This window comes from Balaenoptera acutorostrata, chromosome 9 (genome assembly GCF_949987535.1).
Source record: "Balaenoptera acutorostrata chromosome 9, mBalAcu1.1, whole genome shotgun sequence".
NCBI classification, from domain to species: Eukaryota; Metazoa; Chordata; class Mammalia; order Artiodactyla; family Balaenopteridae; genus Balaenoptera; species Balaenoptera acutorostrata.
In genome coordinates, this window is record NC_080072.1 from 97794994 (window position 1) to 97812598 (window position 17605).

The 17605-nt window shown below is 53.0% G+C and overlaps 1 protein-coding gene across 2 annotated transcripts in view; it reads right to left on the reverse strand.

Annotated features, from left to right (window-relative positions):
* The window catches only part of DSCAML1 (DS cell adhesion molecule like 1), a 349722-nt gene that overhangs the window by 91227 nt on the left and 240890 nt on the right, over positions 1-17605 (reverse strand). For both annotated transcript variants that reach the window (XM_057552943.1, XM_057552942.1), the window contains 3 exons: positions 11242-11388; positions 5180-5458; positions 1472-1747 (listed from right to left, as the gene is read on the reverse strand). In XM_057552943.1, the coding sequence (XP_057408926.1) occupies positions 1472-1747; positions 5180-5458; positions 11242-11388 (702 nt within the window). The remainder of the gene's footprint in view (positions 1-1471; positions 1748-5179; positions 5459-11241; positions 11389-17605) is intronic.

A 17605-nucleotide genomic window follows, 5' to 3' on the forward strand; every position in this document is an offset into this window, starting at 1 on the left:
GTCAAACACCAAAACAAACATATAAAAAAAAGCAAGGCAAATGTAACCTGGCACTCTACATCCCACCCACATTTCACACCAAAATGCTGACGTTAACTCAGGCTGCCAGCCCCTGGCCCCATCTCTGAGGGAGACCCTTATCTCCAACCTGGGGAGAGCCTGGTGCCTGGTGGAGCCTGGGACTGCCTGGCACGGTCACTGCCTTTGGCCTCTCCTCTGCCTCTCTCCCCAGCCCTCCCTCTCTGCTGCCCCTCCCTTCCAGCTCATTGCCCCTCCCACCGGCCTCATTCTCCACATCCCAGCTCTGAACTGGCGGGCACCAGCTGTCCTGTAAGATCCACCAACGGCACAGGGGTAGCCCTCAGAGAGACAATGCACTGGGTGGGAGTAGTCTGCTCCTGGGTGGGGAGTAGTTCAGACAGGAGGTCCCCAGAGATGAAAGGCACCCATTTCACACTAGGCTGTGCCCAGCTGATGTGTTTCCTCATTGGGAAGAGAGACCAGAGATAGGGCAGGACAAGAGGAGGTAGGGGCTGAGGAAGGCAGTTTGCTGGGCACTGGGTGAAGGATGAGGGCTTAGCTTCGATGGATGCCCAGCTCTCATGCCCCACTTGCCAAGGAATGAGGACCCCTGGGCTGTAACAGTGAGACAGATACCCGTGGGGTTTGCCTGGGTTTGGTGTTTTTGTTATCACAGTGAAAAATCCTTGGAAGGAACAGGATTATGGGAGCAACAAAGGAGCTGGGGAACCACTAAATTTGTTGGTAAAGATAGGGCCTCTGCTAAACCCCCCTGCATCTTTGTGCAAATAAGAAAAAGGTGCCTCCTCTGCATGGCCACAGCCCAGTGTGGGTGCATGGCTTGGTAAGTGGGTGCAAGCTGGATTTCAGTCCTCACCCTCTTAGCTGGGCACCTTGTGTAGTGAATGACCCGAACAACCATACACAGAGGTGCTGGGTGAGGAACCTTGCGGGGGTGGTAGCTTTAAAGGGAGAGAGAAGCAGGCAGAAAGCCAGGTCCATGGTAAGAAACAGGGCCTGCTGTGAAGAGACCTCAGGCAAGGAGAGGATTCAAAAATCCAGAGGTTCCCAGCACCCTTCCAGGGCCTCTGGGAGACCGAGAGTCTTTGAGACCCTACTGAAGGCCCTTCTAATGGTGAAGTTCTAGTAATTTTGAAGGGCAGAGTCAACAGAGTATGGCGGATAAGAGCCCTGAGTTCAAACCCCAGCCCTCTTCCTTAGCAGGGCTGTGTGACCTTGGGCAAGTGACCGGAGCCTCGGTTTCCTCAACTGCAAAATGGTTATTATTAAAAAAAAAAAAAAAAAGTATCTCCACACAGGGCCCTTGGGAGGATTAAATAAGATAGTGCATCTGCCTGGAGTGGTGTGAGCGCTGGATGAATGCCTCCTGCCTCTGGCCGCGCTGCAGGAGTCCTGAACCCGCCCGTGTGCCCCGGCGGCCCCAGCTCACCCTCGAGCACAATGATGGCGAAGTCCTGGGCGGTCTGGGCTTTGCGGTTGGCGAAGCACTGGTAGGCCCCGGAGTGGCTCTTCTGGGCCGAGGTGATGAGCAGGGTCTCGTTGCTGAGCCCGCGGATGGAGATGGCCTCGTTGGGCAGCACCAGCTCGGTGTTGCGGTACCAGCGGAGGGTGAACTCCGGGGAGCCCGTCAGGGCGCAGGAGAGGATGACCGTGCTGCCAATGCCGGTCTTCAGCTTCTTTGGTGTCAGGGTCACATGAAGAGGGTCTGGCCCGGACCAGGCAGGGGAGAGGTGAGGGAAAACGGGGAGGAAAAGAGAAGAAAAAGGACTCACTGTGAGTGGAGTGTGGCTAGGGGTGGGCTGTGGTCACAAAAGTCCCCAGGAGTCAGGAGGCCCTGATTCTGTCTCCAAGACTCCTTGTAGCAGGGGGGACCAGGACGAGCGAATTCCTTTTTCTAGGCCTCAGTTTACTCATCTGTTAAATGGCAGGGTCAGGCCAGGAGATGTCTCTACATTATTATTCTGATGGCTTGTGCTTTCCTGACGTGGGCCCTTTGGCTAGGCAGGGCTGGGAAGCTCCCTTTGGCTCATGAGGAGGATGGGAGCTTGGCTGGTTCATTGTCCTCGCTGTCACCCACCCTAGAAACCAGGGAGGCACCCGCGGCCCACCCACCTGTCTCCTGTACTTATACAGATAACCACTTGCTACCTTCTGCTGGTCTGACTTCCTTTATATGCATCAGTTAACCGCCTGCTCTTCATCCCCACCACCCCTGTCCTGCTGCAGGCCTGCAGCTCCTGGCCTGGACCCATGTAGTACTCTCTTCTCCCTGCCCCCCTTTGCCCTGTGTCCCTCCATCGGTTCTCCATGCTGCAGCCAGCCACTGCCCTGTTCAGAACTTCCACGGCGCCCAAAAACTCAGCGTGGCATTCGAGGCCATCAAAGCCCTTGGGGACCTGGTGCCCTTCTCAGCAATGCAGTGTCTAGACCAGCAGCCTGCCTGTGGTTCCCTCATCCTTCACATTGAACTCAGGTGTCCTCTCTTCCAGGAAGCCTTCCTGGACACCACTCCCCTCCCAGGCTGGGTTAAAGATCTCTCTTCTGGGGCTCCCTGTGTGTAACTAACACAACACTAAGCTCATGGTCTTCTAATCACCGCTTTGTTTCTATCTCTCCCTCTGGACTATGAGCCACTTGAAAGCAGGGCGGTGTCCCTCATCTTTATATCACTACTGCTGTCCGAGTCATGTTCATTGCTTGACTGGCTGGCTGGCTGCTTACCAGCCCCAAGCTGGCCCCTCTCCCTTGATCTCCATGGGCTTGGGGTTCTATACAGGAGCTTGAGGCCTGCAGGAGCCTTGGACCCCCAAGGAGGGAGCCTGCAGGAGATGGGGGCACGGCAGGCCCGTCTGGGTGGGCACAGTCAAAGCACACACAAGTCTGCTCACACTCTGCTCTCCCCACTCACTCCCAGAGCCTCTGCCCGCTGTCCAGGAAATGTCAGTGCAACATGACGCAGGTGGCATCCTGCTTGTCCCAGTCACCAGCCAGGGCTCTCAGGGCCCTGCCAGCCAGCCGCTCTCTCCTCACTGCCCCTGCACGGGCTAGGATGCGTGGGCGGCTCAGGGGCAGAATGACGCGGAGTATGGAAAGCACTGCTCTCCTCTCCATGAACCTGGCAGAGAGGAGCTATCAGAAGGATGGAAGATGGAGAAAAGCCAAGTCACTTCCCTTTGAACCTGGTTGTCCAGTCAAGCCCAGTGTGGGAGAGGGTGGGGAGCTGTCTCAGAGGAGAATGAGGTGTACCCTTCCACTCAGGGGCGGGGGCAGGCGGTGCGTGCACACAGCTGTAGGCAGTTACTTATTGTGTGTCTGTGTGCGTGCTCTAGGATGAGAGTGTGTTACGCGAAGGAATGCGTGTATCTGTGAGTGTACGTGGCCCCATGTATTTGTGCACATGTGTACGGGGAGGTGGGCATGTGAACTTTCAACACATCTGCCTGTGTGTGTGTGTGTGTGTGTGTGTGTGTGTGTGTGTGTGTGTGTGTGTAAGTACCTGCCTGCCTGTCTGTCCTGAGGCAGGAGCTCTGAACACCAAATTGCTCAGAGTTAGGTTTGCTAATTTTCCAAGGATTTGAGGGTACGTGGCTCTCCTGACCTGTTCCCTGAGACAGTGTGTGTGTATGAATGTGAGTGTGAGTGTGAGTGTGTGTGTGTGTGTGTGTGTGTGTGTGTATAGCAGGAGGGGTTGAAGGTAATTCTAGACCAAACAATTTTGGACAGTGCTTAGGTCAAGAGGGTACTACTCCTGGTCCTTCTACCTGCCTACTCTGCGGTCCAGGGTTTGTTTATACGAGAGGACCACCCCCCTTGCCCCCAAGCCTTCAGCATTGTAACCTAAGCATTTGTATTATGAACTGTTGCTCCCAGAGCATTTCTTGGGGCTCGTTCTGCTCTTCCAGCTTCACAGTGAATTTGCAGAGGGGAGGGTCTCTTCCCCACACTGCAGATAAATGTGCTCCAACTGTCAAGACCCCCTTGACTATTGGGAGGACACCGGGCCCATATCTGGGCTGAGGGTGACAGGACAGCAGGCCCAGAAGGCCAGGAGGGGGTGGGCTCTGTGTGGTTCTCTGGTCCACCTGAGGGTCCGCAGACCTGCAGCTCTGTGCTCATGAGATAGGTGGTGAGCTGGGAGGAGAGCATCTTTGGTCAATCTTAACGGCAGAGGGGCCCTTTCTGCAGGATGGGGATGGGATCACCTCTGGACAGCCTCTTTCTGCTGCCCAGGCTGAATCCCTCACAATGCCCTCAGGTGCAAAGTTCAAGGACTCAGGCTATTGCTGCCCCACAGGATTGAGATCCCACAAGGGTCTCCAAATCTCAGCCCCACTGCTGCCAACACCTTCCCTGCAGCCCCGAGAGCAGGGAACTCAAGGGAGGGATGGGGTGGGGGGGCGCAAAAGATGCCCCTGGGTCTCATAAATCCCCCTCCAGGGTTCTTTCCTTAGCTTCAGCCCCTCTGCCTCGACCTCTCTGCCCTTCCGGCAGCTCAGCAGCAGCAGGGGTCTGCGAAGACCTCCTGCTCTCCACACATGCTCCCTGGACCCTGGGGCTCTGGGATGGGGAGGAACAGGAAGGACCAGAGTTAATGCCCAACTGGCAGGTCCTGGAAAGGCTGCCTTGCTTGTTTACCTCCAGTGTCTGCCCTGATCAATCAGTACCTCTATTAATTATCGCTAAATATTCTGAATGTCGCCTCTGATGGGTTCATATGTCCTCTGATAGATTCACATCAGTATTGTTTCCTTTAGTATAGACTCTGCCTCCTCCCAAGAAGCTGAGGAGCCCCGTGAGCTTATCACATCACCGTCATTGTCCCTTTTGACCCTCGTGACCTCTGGGAGGTAGGAGGGCCAGGGTTATTACCCCCTTTGACAGAAGAGGGCACAGAGGTGATGCCCAGGCTTATATGATTTTCCCCAAGTCAGTTACTATCTGACGATATCAGAACCAAAAGGCAGGTCTTCTGATTTCAAACCCAGTGCTTTGCCCAGGACAGCAACCTGCCTCCCCCAACCAGGGGCTCATCCCCTGGGGCCGGCCAGAGGCAGGTGCGGCTGCCCCCACGCCCCTCCCCACCGCACGCGGTGCTCTCAAAGGTTACTGAAGCTGGAAGAGGGGCTTCCCCGCTCACCGATGACTGTGAGGGTGCCTGTGGCTTCTGCTGAGCCAAAGGTGTTGGTGACCTCGCAGATGTAGGTGCCGCTGTCCTCGGTCCGCAGGTCACTGATGGTCAGCCCCGTGATGTGCTTGGTCCAGCGGCTATCAGCTGGGAGGGGTCGGCCATCCTTGAGCCAGCGGATGGCAGGGATGGGGTAGCCGGAGGCGGTGCAGGGCAGCTCCATGTTGTGGCCGGCCCACACTTCCTGGGAGTGGAAGCCGTCCAGGATGGTGGGGATCGACTCGGCCGGGTCTGGAAGGCAGAGAACACGAGAGGTCCTGGCCAGCCCTGGGTGGGAGCAGGAAGGCAGGCACCCAGAACTTGCTGCCCACTGGTGCCCGGAGTGAATGATACCCAGTGTGGGAGGCTCACTGTGTCTCCCTGTGCCCCAGACTCTGGCCCAAACGCTCCTACTTGGGCCAGACGGAGGCCCTGAGAAGCACGGCTGGGAGCAGGGGCTGGGGGAGGAGAGGATATGGTGGGCAGACTAGGCTAGAATGACAGACAGACAGACAGAGGGAAAAAGGGAAACAGCAAGAGACACAGGGAGGGAGAGACTTTCATACAAACAGTCCCTGTGTCATGAGAATCATGACATCTTGGGTTTGTAATTCTGGTCAGTCTCAGTCTGGGCCCGTCAAGGATGGGTATCCCTGTCGCCTCCTGTCTCCTCCCACCTGCAATCTGGGTGGGCTCAGAGGGGGCAGTGCCTTTCCACTGGGGCCCAGAAGGATTCGGAAGTTAAGCCTTCCACAAAACACACTGGCTACCCCAATGATGCTTCTGTTTTTTGCATTCCCAAACCTAGAGAAAGCAGCGACTGCGGGCCTGCGCCCCACACTGCAGGAGGCCTAGGCCCTCACTGGTGGGATTCTGTGTGTGATGCCCGTGTTATGTGAGCGGCATGCTGGCTGCTACCTAGTCTAGTTCTCACCCTAAAAGGCCCCTCTGGGTTTTCTGCCCACCGGGGACCTTCCCCTGATGTAAAACTCCCATAGCCTCCCTCTACCTACATATTACAATCCACACTTCTTATCCTGAATTAGGCCTTCTGGGATCTGGGATCTCACCCCAACCGGGTCCCTGGCCTGGCCTGCCTCCCCCCGCCCCCTTTCTGGTCTCACCAGTTCCCCACTCAGGGCATGCTGCCAGCGCACTGCCCGCCAGCCTGCTCTGCTTGGCCAACTGCTACTGATCTTTCACAAACCAGCTTCAACGTCACCTCCTCTGGACGCCTCCCTCAGGCCACTTTCACTGGATTCCCATAGAGTTTTCTTTTTCTTTCATTTTATTTTCAAGCAACCTTTTCTTTTTAAAGAAAAAGCATTAGAAGTTCAATATATGCACATGACAAAACTTCAGAGAGTAGAGAAGAGCATACAGTGAAAAGGGAGTCCCTCTCACCCCTGCACCCAGCCACCCCACTTCCCTCCCAGGGGCAACCACTGTCGCCACTTCCCCCCAGGCCCTTGCCAACAGCACTTAGCACCAGGCCACGTATCTGGCTCCCCTGGAAGGCCGAGAGCTCCTTGAGGCAGCGCTGATCCCCTCCGGCATCTCCACGTGCCTGGCACAGAGCATGGCTGCTGAACCATAAACGTCTGAGGGAGGGTGAACGGGGGCACGTGGGCATGGGGTGGGCCGGGGGTCTGCCTTTTCCACATGGCAGAACTTTACAGGCTCATGGAATAGTAGAGCTGGCTTAGGGACTCGGAAGGCACACACAGATGAGGACCTGGAGACCACAGAGGTGCAGTGACCTGCTCAGATCACACTGCAGAGCCAAGATCCGAAACCAGGTCTCTCCCACCCTTGTTCAGTAAATGGGGTCTGAGACGGAATAATCTAACCCTGGATTCTGCTCCAGAGTGAACCGTGAGAGCGCTGACGCCCCTCTTGGCCCCTTCTTGACTAAATGGGAAATTTCCTCTGTCCTCAGCTCACCTGCCCCCCTGCACCCTTTGGAGACAGGCTGGGCTAGGTAGGCTCCTCCCCGGGGAAAGAACTTTCCAGAAGATTCTCTGCTCCTTCCCTATTGTCCATGGCTTCTCACAAGGAGCCTGAGACTGGGAATCAGGAGACCCAGGCACCAGTGGGCCTGGGTCACTGATAAGCCGTGTGACCTTGGGTGAGTCTTATGATCTCCCAGAGCCTGAGTTTCCTCGTCCGCACGTGGAGGTGGTACCGCTGCTTCCAGATCTCCTAAGGCTGTTGTGGGCAACAGAGCAAAATGTGTGTCAAAGAGCTCGAGTGACACTAACCCACCACGCAGACGTGCCCGGCGATTACTATTCTGCCCCCGCCCGCCCTCCCTCCCTGCCAGCTTCTGCGGCCTCTTCCCCATCCTGTGGGAATGGTTGGGCTAAACAAACCCGGTGCCAGGGAAGAATTACTCAATGTGACACTTAATTGATGCAAAATACACAAATTCCGTGGCGCACGGCAGAATTTACAAGCGGAGGGGCCCACAGGGCGCCGGAGGAAGGGGCTGGGGGTGGGGATGGAATTAATCGCCGAGTCTCAGGCGTGAAATTAAATTCTGAGGGAAAGAAACCTCTTTCATTACTCCGGAGCAGAAGTAAAGTGCTGTGGCGTGTATGGCGACAGCCTGGGGGGATCGGGGGCTGCCAGGGCCAGTGCAGGGCTGGGAGACAGATGGCCTGGCCCTGAGAAATCTCTGGGGGTACGCTGGGGCTGGGCTGGCGGGGGGGTAGGGGGTCAGTGTGCCCCGGGGTCGGGGTCGGGGGCTGCTGGGACCTCCCCCAGCTGGCTGAACAGTGCTGCCTTGGAATACGACGTCTGCACCTGGCTCGGCACCCTGTGAGCTGGGGAACCCTGGTCCAGTCTCTCAGCCTCTCTGGTCCCTGGTGCCCTCCTTTATAAATGCAAATGATGGTGCCTCTTCCACAGAGGTAATGCCCATGACAGCACTTGGTAAACTCCAAAAAGCACCTCGATGTGACGAATGGTTATTAGGTTGTATTTTTAGGGGGCTCAGACTTTTCTCCTCTTTGGAGAATTAACAGAAAAATGAAAAGTCCCTCCCCGCCCCCGCCCCCGCCCCCTGAGATGTAGTAGGAATAATAATCCAGAGACAATAGAACAACAATAACGACGACCACAACAAGCAGAGCAGCTACTCTCTACTGAGCCCTTCCTATGTGTTCGGTCCCACGCTAAGCTCTTTACACACGGCACCCTATTTAATTCTCACAACAACCCCAAGGAGAACATGTCACTCCCATTTTACAGATGGGGAAGCTGAGGTTTGGAGACATTATTGATTTGATGCCAGGTTGTACAGCTAGTGAGTGCTGAGGCTAAGACTGAAACCTTGGTCTGATTCCTAAGTCCTTTTTCCAATACATCTCACTCTCTCCTTCCCCCTTCCCTCCCTATTACTTAATCAAACACCTGGTGGGAACTGCAAAAACCACAGGTGTGGTAGTGCCCTCATCCGATGACCATCTATAAGGCACTGCTGCGGGGATCATTCTGCTGCTTCCTCTTGCCTTTGGACCTGGTGAGGAGGAGGGGCAGCCATCCCTTGGGGTGTCCCGGGCTCAGACCCCCTCAGCCACCAGGTGCCTTGACAGGGCCCAGCCCTGCCAGGACACCCAGCTGCATCTCCCATCCCTGATTCCAGGGGCTGGCCCAGAGCTTCTGGCCAGGGAGGGATGACACCCTTCCCGACCACCAGCCCCAGGAGCTCACAGGGTTCTGGCCACTAAGGAGTGAAACATCTCATTTGAAAGCTGCCATGAGACTGACCCCTGCCCTCAACTCTGGGAGTGGATCTGAAATGTGAGGCTGTGGGCGGAGGCCTGAGCCGTCCTGACACGAATCTCCTTCTGCACTGCCTCACTTGGGTATCAGTTGCATTTTTGCCGAGACAAGCTGCTTGTAGATTGCCTTGTCACATCACATCACATCAGGGCCCGCGTCACTCCTGGGGCCCCTTCCCCTCGGCTCCCCTCCGCTCCTAACGTCTTTCACCCTGTTGCAGTCATCTTGTCTAGCCTCGTCTCTCTGTTAGGTTTCTGTTTTTCTCTGTCCTATGTTTTTCTCTCTCTGTGCCCATGCTTCTCCCCTTTTGTCGTCTGGGTGCCTCCCTATCTTTGCTTCTCCGTTTCTCGATTTGGGCTTCATCTCCGAGTCTCTGGTAGCATCTCCCATTCTCCGCATCCCCACCCGCCATCCCCAGCTGGTGGGCAATGAGAGCAGGAGAAGGGTTGGCATATCCTCCAGTTTAAAGGGTGCCTTTTCTGAGGGACAAGAGTGGAAGTAAGATTCGTAGGATGAAGGGGCTAAATATTCGTGCAGGGGAAAGGAGCAGGCCTGCAGCAGGGAGGATTTCTGTGCCTTTCCCACATCGTATGAAAGGCATGCAAATGAGATGCAAAACACTACACAAACAAGTCCCTATCATTTGGAAGGTAACCACTGACACATTTGGGAATTGGGCTGCAGATGGCAAGGTCTAGCCACAAAGATGGGGCCACACAGCACAGCCCCGTCTCCTCCCCACGTGACAGCGCAGTTTCCCTTGGCATTGATTAATTCCACAAATATTTACCTAGCACCTACTATGTGCCAGGCACAGGGCCAGGCTCTGGAGACACAAGGGGGAATCAGAGAGCCCCATCCTCGCTCTCCTGGCTTCCGCTTTTCCACTCTTGCCCCCAAATGCACCAGGCAAATAAGAGGGGGTCCTGGATAGAGTCACCTGCTGGTCAGGGTAGCCAAACCACAGAATGTCAGAGGCAGACGGAATCTGAGCTGTCACCTAATCTAGCTCCTTTTTCAGAGATCCAGAGACGTTGCATGATTTGGTGGGGGGGGGGGCTAGTCCCCAAACCCAGGTGTTCTGACTATCAGTTCATCTCCCTTCCAAAAGCCACTCTGATCCCACCTCCACGAGAGCAGAGATTTTCAAATTGCAGGTCACAAACTGTTAGGAAGTTATGAAATCCATTTGGTGAGCTGCATCCAGCATTTAGATAAATTGAAAGGGGATAGAATAGAATAGAAAATATCAGAGTGCATCGCAATGCACGTGGTAGGAAATACCAGCGTGCATTGCATAGGTTATGATGTCTGTGGATCACTGTCAGGAGTGTGAAAAGTGCTATTCCGGAAAGCCTTCCTTGAAGAGCGCCAAGTGCCCTTCTTTCTTCTGTGACTGGGGCATGTGTGTGGTGTTTGACTAGCCCCTTCCATGAGGGTGTGCAGCTGGAGGATGCTGGGGTCAGGGGGCTCAGTGTGAATTCTGGCTGTGCCTCCCACTGGTTAAACAGTTGGGTCAAGTTGCTTGGCTTCCCTAAGTTCTGGTTTTCTCACCTGTAGAAATAAGGAGAGCAGTGCACACCTCACCAGGCTATTATAGGGCCTAAGATACAGCACATAGTGAAATTTCTGGCACACAAGGGGATTCAGTAAATATTAGCTTTCATCCTTCCATAAGGAGCTATAATCACTCCAGAATAAAAACGCTTTATTTAATTTAGAGATTTTTTTTTTAACCTTTTGTTTGCCTACTTTCAAATGTTGTGAGGTGGGCTATAACAAAAGACATACATGTATTCAAAACTAGGTAGAATAGAATCCTAAAAAATACTTAGAGACACAAGGAAGTACAAAATCTCCCTAATCAAATCCAATCCAACTGAATCATTACTATGTTTGCATAGCAGATTGTATCTATGAACTTCCTGGCGGCAAAGGCAAAAAAGGAAAGAGAGGATGGGTTCCACATCCCTCATTATTTGATAAATGGTAAAATAACAATTCTTCAGGAGAGTTAAGCTTTCTCAGGTATAGACTCCTGAAAAGAATTTAACTGTAGAGTTCTTATATGAAGGATACCCAAAACCAAACTGGACAAGGTCTCCCCCAGTGGTTTCTGTACGTGTGTTCTTTAATCTCCTTCTCTGAATCCCCTGAGCACACAGCAGACTCCCTGATCAGTGGTGCCGACATGCCCACCTGCTCCCGGGGGTGGGCTGGTGTCCTTCCTCCCCAGCCTTCTCGCCTACCTGTCACGGAGAGGCGGGCCCCGTTGCTCTGCCGGGTCTCCCCGCTATACTTGTGCTTGGTGATGCAGCGGTAGGTGGAGAGGGCGTCCTCCTTCTGCACGTCAGAGATGTACAGCCCGCCGTGGTAAGTAATAAAAAACCTGTTTTCTGGAGACATAATCAGGACACAGTCGATTACTCCTCTGGCTGGGCACACTACCAGAAGCAACTTGGGCCTGCAGGTGGCCTTCTCCTAGGCCAGGACTGCTGCCCAGGGGAGGGGAGGTGATGGGGAAAACAAGGGGGTGAAGCTGATGTAGTGCTGAAGGCAGGGGAGCATCTCTAACCGATGAGGATTTTCTATGTGCAAACAAATAGAAATTACAGTGATTATTCCTTTAAGTGTAGATACTTCAGCTTTTTACAGGAAGATGTTGGGCTCTGGAGTCAGACTAAGATCTGGGTTCCAATCTGACTCTTTTACTTATTAGCTGTGTGACCTTGGGAAAGTTACTTAACCTCTCTGAGCCTTATCTGTGCAATAGGGTGCAAATAATCCTTCACAGAGTATTATTACTATTATTAGAGTATTATTATTATTATTAAAAAGTAATAAAGTGTCTGGCACACAGTAAGTGCTCACTTAGTGAATATCAGTCCTCATCTTTCCCATCTCTTTGCAAGAGTTTGCAAAGCTTTAATGCTCATTGCTTGCTTGTTCTTACAATTGTTTGAGGTGTCATCTCCATTTTAAAATCACACAGCCAGTAAGTGGATCAGAACTCAGGCCTTCTGGCTCCCAGCTCTCCCTTTGCACTGAACCTAAACACAAGCCTAAATCCCTTTCTCTCAGTTTTCATCATTTATTCACCCAAGAAACAGTTATTGAGGCTAAGCTATCCTAGGAGTGGGGGCGTGGAGATAACAGATTTACAATACTAATTCATCATACAGTTTTTGATACCATTTTGTTCAAGGCACAGGTGCCAGCACTGCGCCCTCCACGGTCTCACTGCCGTGACAGCAAGAAGCGGAAAGAACAGAGTAGTTTCACCCATTTAGCTGATTACGAGACAAGACTCCACTCCGAGGTAGAGTGGATTTTCTCGTCCAAGGTCCTAAGGCAAACCCTGAACTTGAGCTAGTCAGGGCTGATTTTAAAAGGGGAGAATGCGCACTTGAGGGTTGGGGAGGGGCTTGCATCTGGCTTTGGGACTCTCTAAGCTCATGGTCTCCCACCCAAGACCCAGCCAGACTGAGATCGAGAAGCTAACCTAGGGTCCCTCTGCCTGCTCTCTAGGGGCACAGCTGCTTCCCCAGGAGGGCATAGCAGACCCCAGGCTGCCATCTTCACCAGAGGAGGCATCAGAATCAGGACAGCAAATAATGACTTACAAGAAAGCTGCAGGGGAGAGGGTAATGCTGACCTCATACAAAGGACCTGCTAACATTGGACTGTCAGGCTTTCATAAGGAAACATTTTGGGTAGCCCCATGTCCTTCAAATCCTATTATTTTGAGGTCTGCTTCCTCCTACCTGGGCACTGAGTGAGCCCTCTCAACCACTGACAAGAGCCCTGATACTGGCTCACTCTCCTATTAGGAATATTCTGTGGTGTCTCATCCCTCCAAGCACAAGCCCAAGATTTCAGCACCAGCAAACAGGGACCTCACCAAAGGATACTTTCCAACAAGGAAAGCTGTAGAATTGCAGGGTTGAAAAGCTGAATGTGCTTGACCGCATTTTTAACAAAGCTTCTCTGGCCTTCATTTGAATACCTCCAGGGCTGGGGCACTCACTACTTCATTTAGTGGCCCATTCCAAAGTTGATAGCTCTGACTTTGAGAAAGATCTCCCTTGCTCACAATTGAGCTCCATGGGTCCTGGTTTCTACTTGTTGGACCCTTGCAGAACCAGCCTAAACCTGTGTTACTGACACACTCCCTCACAAACTGGAAGGCAGCTATCATGCCCTTTGACTTTTCATCAGGCTAAGCAGTCTTTGGATTTTATTTTTTAATCGTTATTTAGTATGGTTTCAAATAACTTCATCAATCTGATTGATCTCTCGCTTAATAAACTTTGGTTTATCTACAAATCTCTGAATTTTCCCTCCCTCCCTCCCACTCTCCACCCTCCCCTCCTTGTCTTCCTCCCTCCCTCTCATCTCCTTTCCGTGTCTCTTTGTACAGGACTAGACCTGCTATGTGGCAGGCATTTTGCCAAGTCGTGGGGATCCAACTGTCAGCTTATCTGGCCAGGGTGGAATAGAGCAGGGCTACCAACTTGCAGCCTAAGCTGCAAGAACTTTTTAGGGGAGATTGAGTGGCGGTGGGGAGGCAGACCCATTATACTACTGCTTCATACTCTGCCCACAACTAAAGGCCCTGGTCGTGTGTCTGTAAACTGCTGCTAGGCCACTTTCCTTCTCTCCATCCTTGGACACCTGGCCATGTGGGCCCAGGTCCAGGACTTCACACGGATCCCTGCTGAGTGGCATCCTGTTGGGATCTCCCTAGATGAGCACTTGGCCAGCTGGCAGCCTGCTTGGAGCTTGTGGACCCCTGCCCCGCCCCCTCCAACACGCAGACCACACCTTGTAGACTCCCGCTCAGTGCTGTGGGTAAAAGATGAAAAGGAAGCAGGAGGGAGCCAGGCCCTGCTGCCAGCAAGTCAGAGGACCCGCGCGCGGGAAGCACAGAGAAAGTCTGGCTCCCACACCAGACTCTGCATGTGCCGTTTTGTCTCCATGTTGTGACATCCCAAAGTCAAATGCGGAAGCTCTCCCGTAATTTATTATGTAACTGGGACTGGAATGCAGAACTACTGGAGGGTGTTGCTGCCAATCAGAAGTACCAGGATTGGAGGTGGTGGTGGTGGCAGCGGGATAAGGAAAAACAGGAAAGACCCTAAAATCAACCCTAGCAACCCACAGGTGCTCCAGCCTGGACAGCTAGGACCCTGTTATCGCCAGAAAGACGCTGACAACGGTGCACTTGGCCCAAAGGAATTTTAAGCTGGGGAGGGGTGTTGCCGTGCTGGTGGTGGGGAGCTGGGGTTTCTATAGCAACAAGCAGCTGCTGCATCTGATGTTTCACATCCTTCATTGTCCTCATTTTCCCCCTCCCTTCCCCCCTTCTTGTGCATATTTAATTGCAGTAACATTTCCAGATACAGTGTATCGCTCCTGAAACAAAGGCAGGCCGCAGCCAGGGAGATGCGCAGCAAGCAAGAGGGGAAGGAGAAATCAGGGTTATTATGTTAATCCCCACTGGGGGGGGGACTTGTGCAACGTCAGTTCTGCATGTTTGATGAGAATCAGATGATGGGCCCTGCTGGGGAAGGAAGGAGAAGGGGGCCTGTGGAGCGAGAGGCATACGGTGTGGAGAGCGGAGGAGGCACAGATAGCTGGTGGGGGGTTCAGAAGGGCCAGGGCTCCAAACACGGCTGGTCTCCAAGGCTGGGTCCAGCGGGGCGCCCTGATAGTCTGGCAGCCCATCCTCCGCAGCCCAAATGGGACCAGCTATCCTTGGACTGGGTAGAGGAGCCATTATCACACACCTTGTCTCCTCCTCCTTGGGGCAGGCTGCGTCCAGCTGGAAGAGGACAGAGTGGCAGCCAGGACCACCACGTCCAGCCCCCATCCCGAGGCCATTTGGACATGTGCGTCTGGGACCATTTTTGGTTGACACCATAACTTGGGGGTACTAATGGCATTTAGTGGTCAGGTTAGAGTAACAACAACTATTCTACCCCAAATGCCAACAGTGTGCCCACGGAGGATCACCTTCTTTTAGGCTCTAGGACCAGGATATGGAACTGTGTTTAAATGTAGACTCTGCCATTGGCGCTGCCTGACTGTTGCAGCTCAGTCCGCAGTATCATCTGCGAACACGCCCGCGACCAGGGGAGTGCTGCGCGTGGTTAATGAATCCTTTTCTTGCTTTTATTATTACTCGAATACTCCAGCCTGCTTCACTGTCCTTTTTCCTGGTGATCTGGAGCACACCTCTCCTTTTTTTTAAAGCTAAACATTTATTGAGCATCCGTTACATGTTAGGCCAAGGGCTTTAGGAACATTATCTCGTTTAATCCTCACACTCCTTTGAAATGGTTATTATTGTTGTTACTAATCAAAGCACAGAGAGGTTAAATAACCCACTCACAGTCACACAACTAATAAGTGGTAGAGCCTGGACCATTAGTCTACTTCCTATGCTCTTCCAAAGCTCTGTGCTAGGCTGACTCTCCTAGAACAAGAGCACCTTTTACAGGGACACACGCTCAGCTGGCCTCTGCTTGATTGCTTCTGTTGGTGGGGTCCTCACTTCCTCATGAAGGAGCAGTCATCCATTCAATTCAGTTTGGCTCCATTTATCAAGTCTTTGTGGAGCATCCCTAGGTACTGAACTGGGCTCCACGGAGAAGTCTTGAACTTGGTATCCGCCCTCTCGGATTCCACAGTTAGAAGAGAGCGTTCTTCCACCAGGAAAGCTTTGGCCTTCAGTGTTGAGGGCTGGTGAAGGGTGGGGAGGGGGCTCGATGGAAGCCATTAGTGAGAAGAGGAGGATAAAGAGGGGCCGAGCCACTCAGCACTGGGGGACAAGCCCAAGACTGGGACTTAGGAGACTGAGTTGGAGCCCTAGCTCTGCCACTAATGATGGGGTATATACTGGGTTAAATAGTGTCCCTCCAAATTAATGTCCTCCTAGACCTTGTGAATACAAATAGAATCAGGTTAAAATGAGGTCATACTGGATTAAGGTAGATCCTAAATCCAATCTGACTGGTGTCCTTATAAGAAGAGGGAAATTTGGACACAGGTGCACACGCACAGGGAGGAGGCCATGTGAAGATGGAGGCGGTGACTGGAGTAACATATCTACAAGCAAAGAAAAGACAAGGATTGCCAGCGACCCCAGAAGCCAGGCAAGAGGCAAGGCAGGATCCTCCCCTAGAGCCTGCAGAGGGAGCAGGGCCCTGCCCACACCTTGATTTTGGACTTCTGGCCTCCAGAACTATGACACAATAAATCTCTGTTGCTTTAAGCCACCAGTTTGCAATAATTTGTTAAGGCAGCCTTGGGAAACGGATACAGGGTGACCCTAGGGAAGTCCAGTCCTTTCATCTAATTTCATCTAGTTCTGGTGTTTTTAACTGTGTTTGTACAGTAGAATCACCTAAGAAGTTTTTAAAATTAAACTCAGAATCTCTGGGTGTGTGCCCTGGAAATTGGTATATTATTTTATTTATTTTTTATTTATTTTTGGCTGAGTTGGGTCTTCGTTGCTGTGCGTGGGCTTTCTGTAGTTGTGGTGAGCGGGGGCTACTCTTTTGTTGCGGTGCGCGGGCTTCTCATGGCGGTGGCTTCTCTTGTCGCGGAGCACGGGCTCTAGGCGCGCGCGCTCAGTAGCTGTGGCTCACGGGCTTTGTTGCTCCGCGGCATGTGGGATCTTCCCGGACTAGGGATCGAACCCATGTCCCCTGCATTGGCAGGCGGATTCTTAACCACTGCGCCATCAGGGAAGTCCCTGGTATTTTACAAAAGCTTTTTGGGTGATGTAATGTGAAGCCAGGGTGGAGAACAACTGGATTAGATAAACTAAGGCCCCTTCACTCTGGAAATGGATGTCTCTGTGATCACACCAGGCTTCTCTGAGTCCCATTTCTCCTTCAGGAAAACGGAGACAATAAATAGGACTTAGGTCACAGAGTTGTTGGGAGAATTAGATGAAAGATGAGTTACTGCATGCGAAAGTCTCCAGCACACGGGTGGTACTGGTTAAATGTCAGCACAGGTCGCTCCATCTCAGGGAGATGGTGGGCTGCACACCGCTGGGGGGCTCTCCGCCCCTCCCTGTGGCCAGGCTTCCTGCAAAGTCTCCCCCTTCCTCTCAGGAGCTTGGAAGTAAAGGAGGCCCTCCTTGGCAATTCAGAGGCCCTGTACACACATGCTAAGTGAGTCGAGAACATCTTTTCTGTCTTTTTCTAAGAGGTCAGAGAGCTGGGCCTTGGAGACTCCCCAGAGCTGCAGGAGTCCCGGAGAGGTAATGGACAGAAACCTTGGGGCTCCTGGCGGTCCCAGAGGGCTGGGAGAATAAATCTGTCTTCTGCAAAGATGGGGCCCTCTCCCTGCCCTCAGGGAAGTGTGAGGGTGAGTTGGTGGGGAGAGGGTCCCGGGCAGAGGAGAGGGGAGCAAGGGTTTGTGGAAGGTGTGAACTGGATAGATCCCCCTTCAACCTGTAGAGCAAAGGAAGGGAATTACTGAGTGAAGCAGGGACAGCAGCTTCCTAACTGGCCCTGCCCCTCCTCTGTCTATTCCCAGCAGGCAGCCAGAGTGATGCTTCAAAACCTAAGTCAGGGGGGCTTCCCTGGTGGCGCAGTG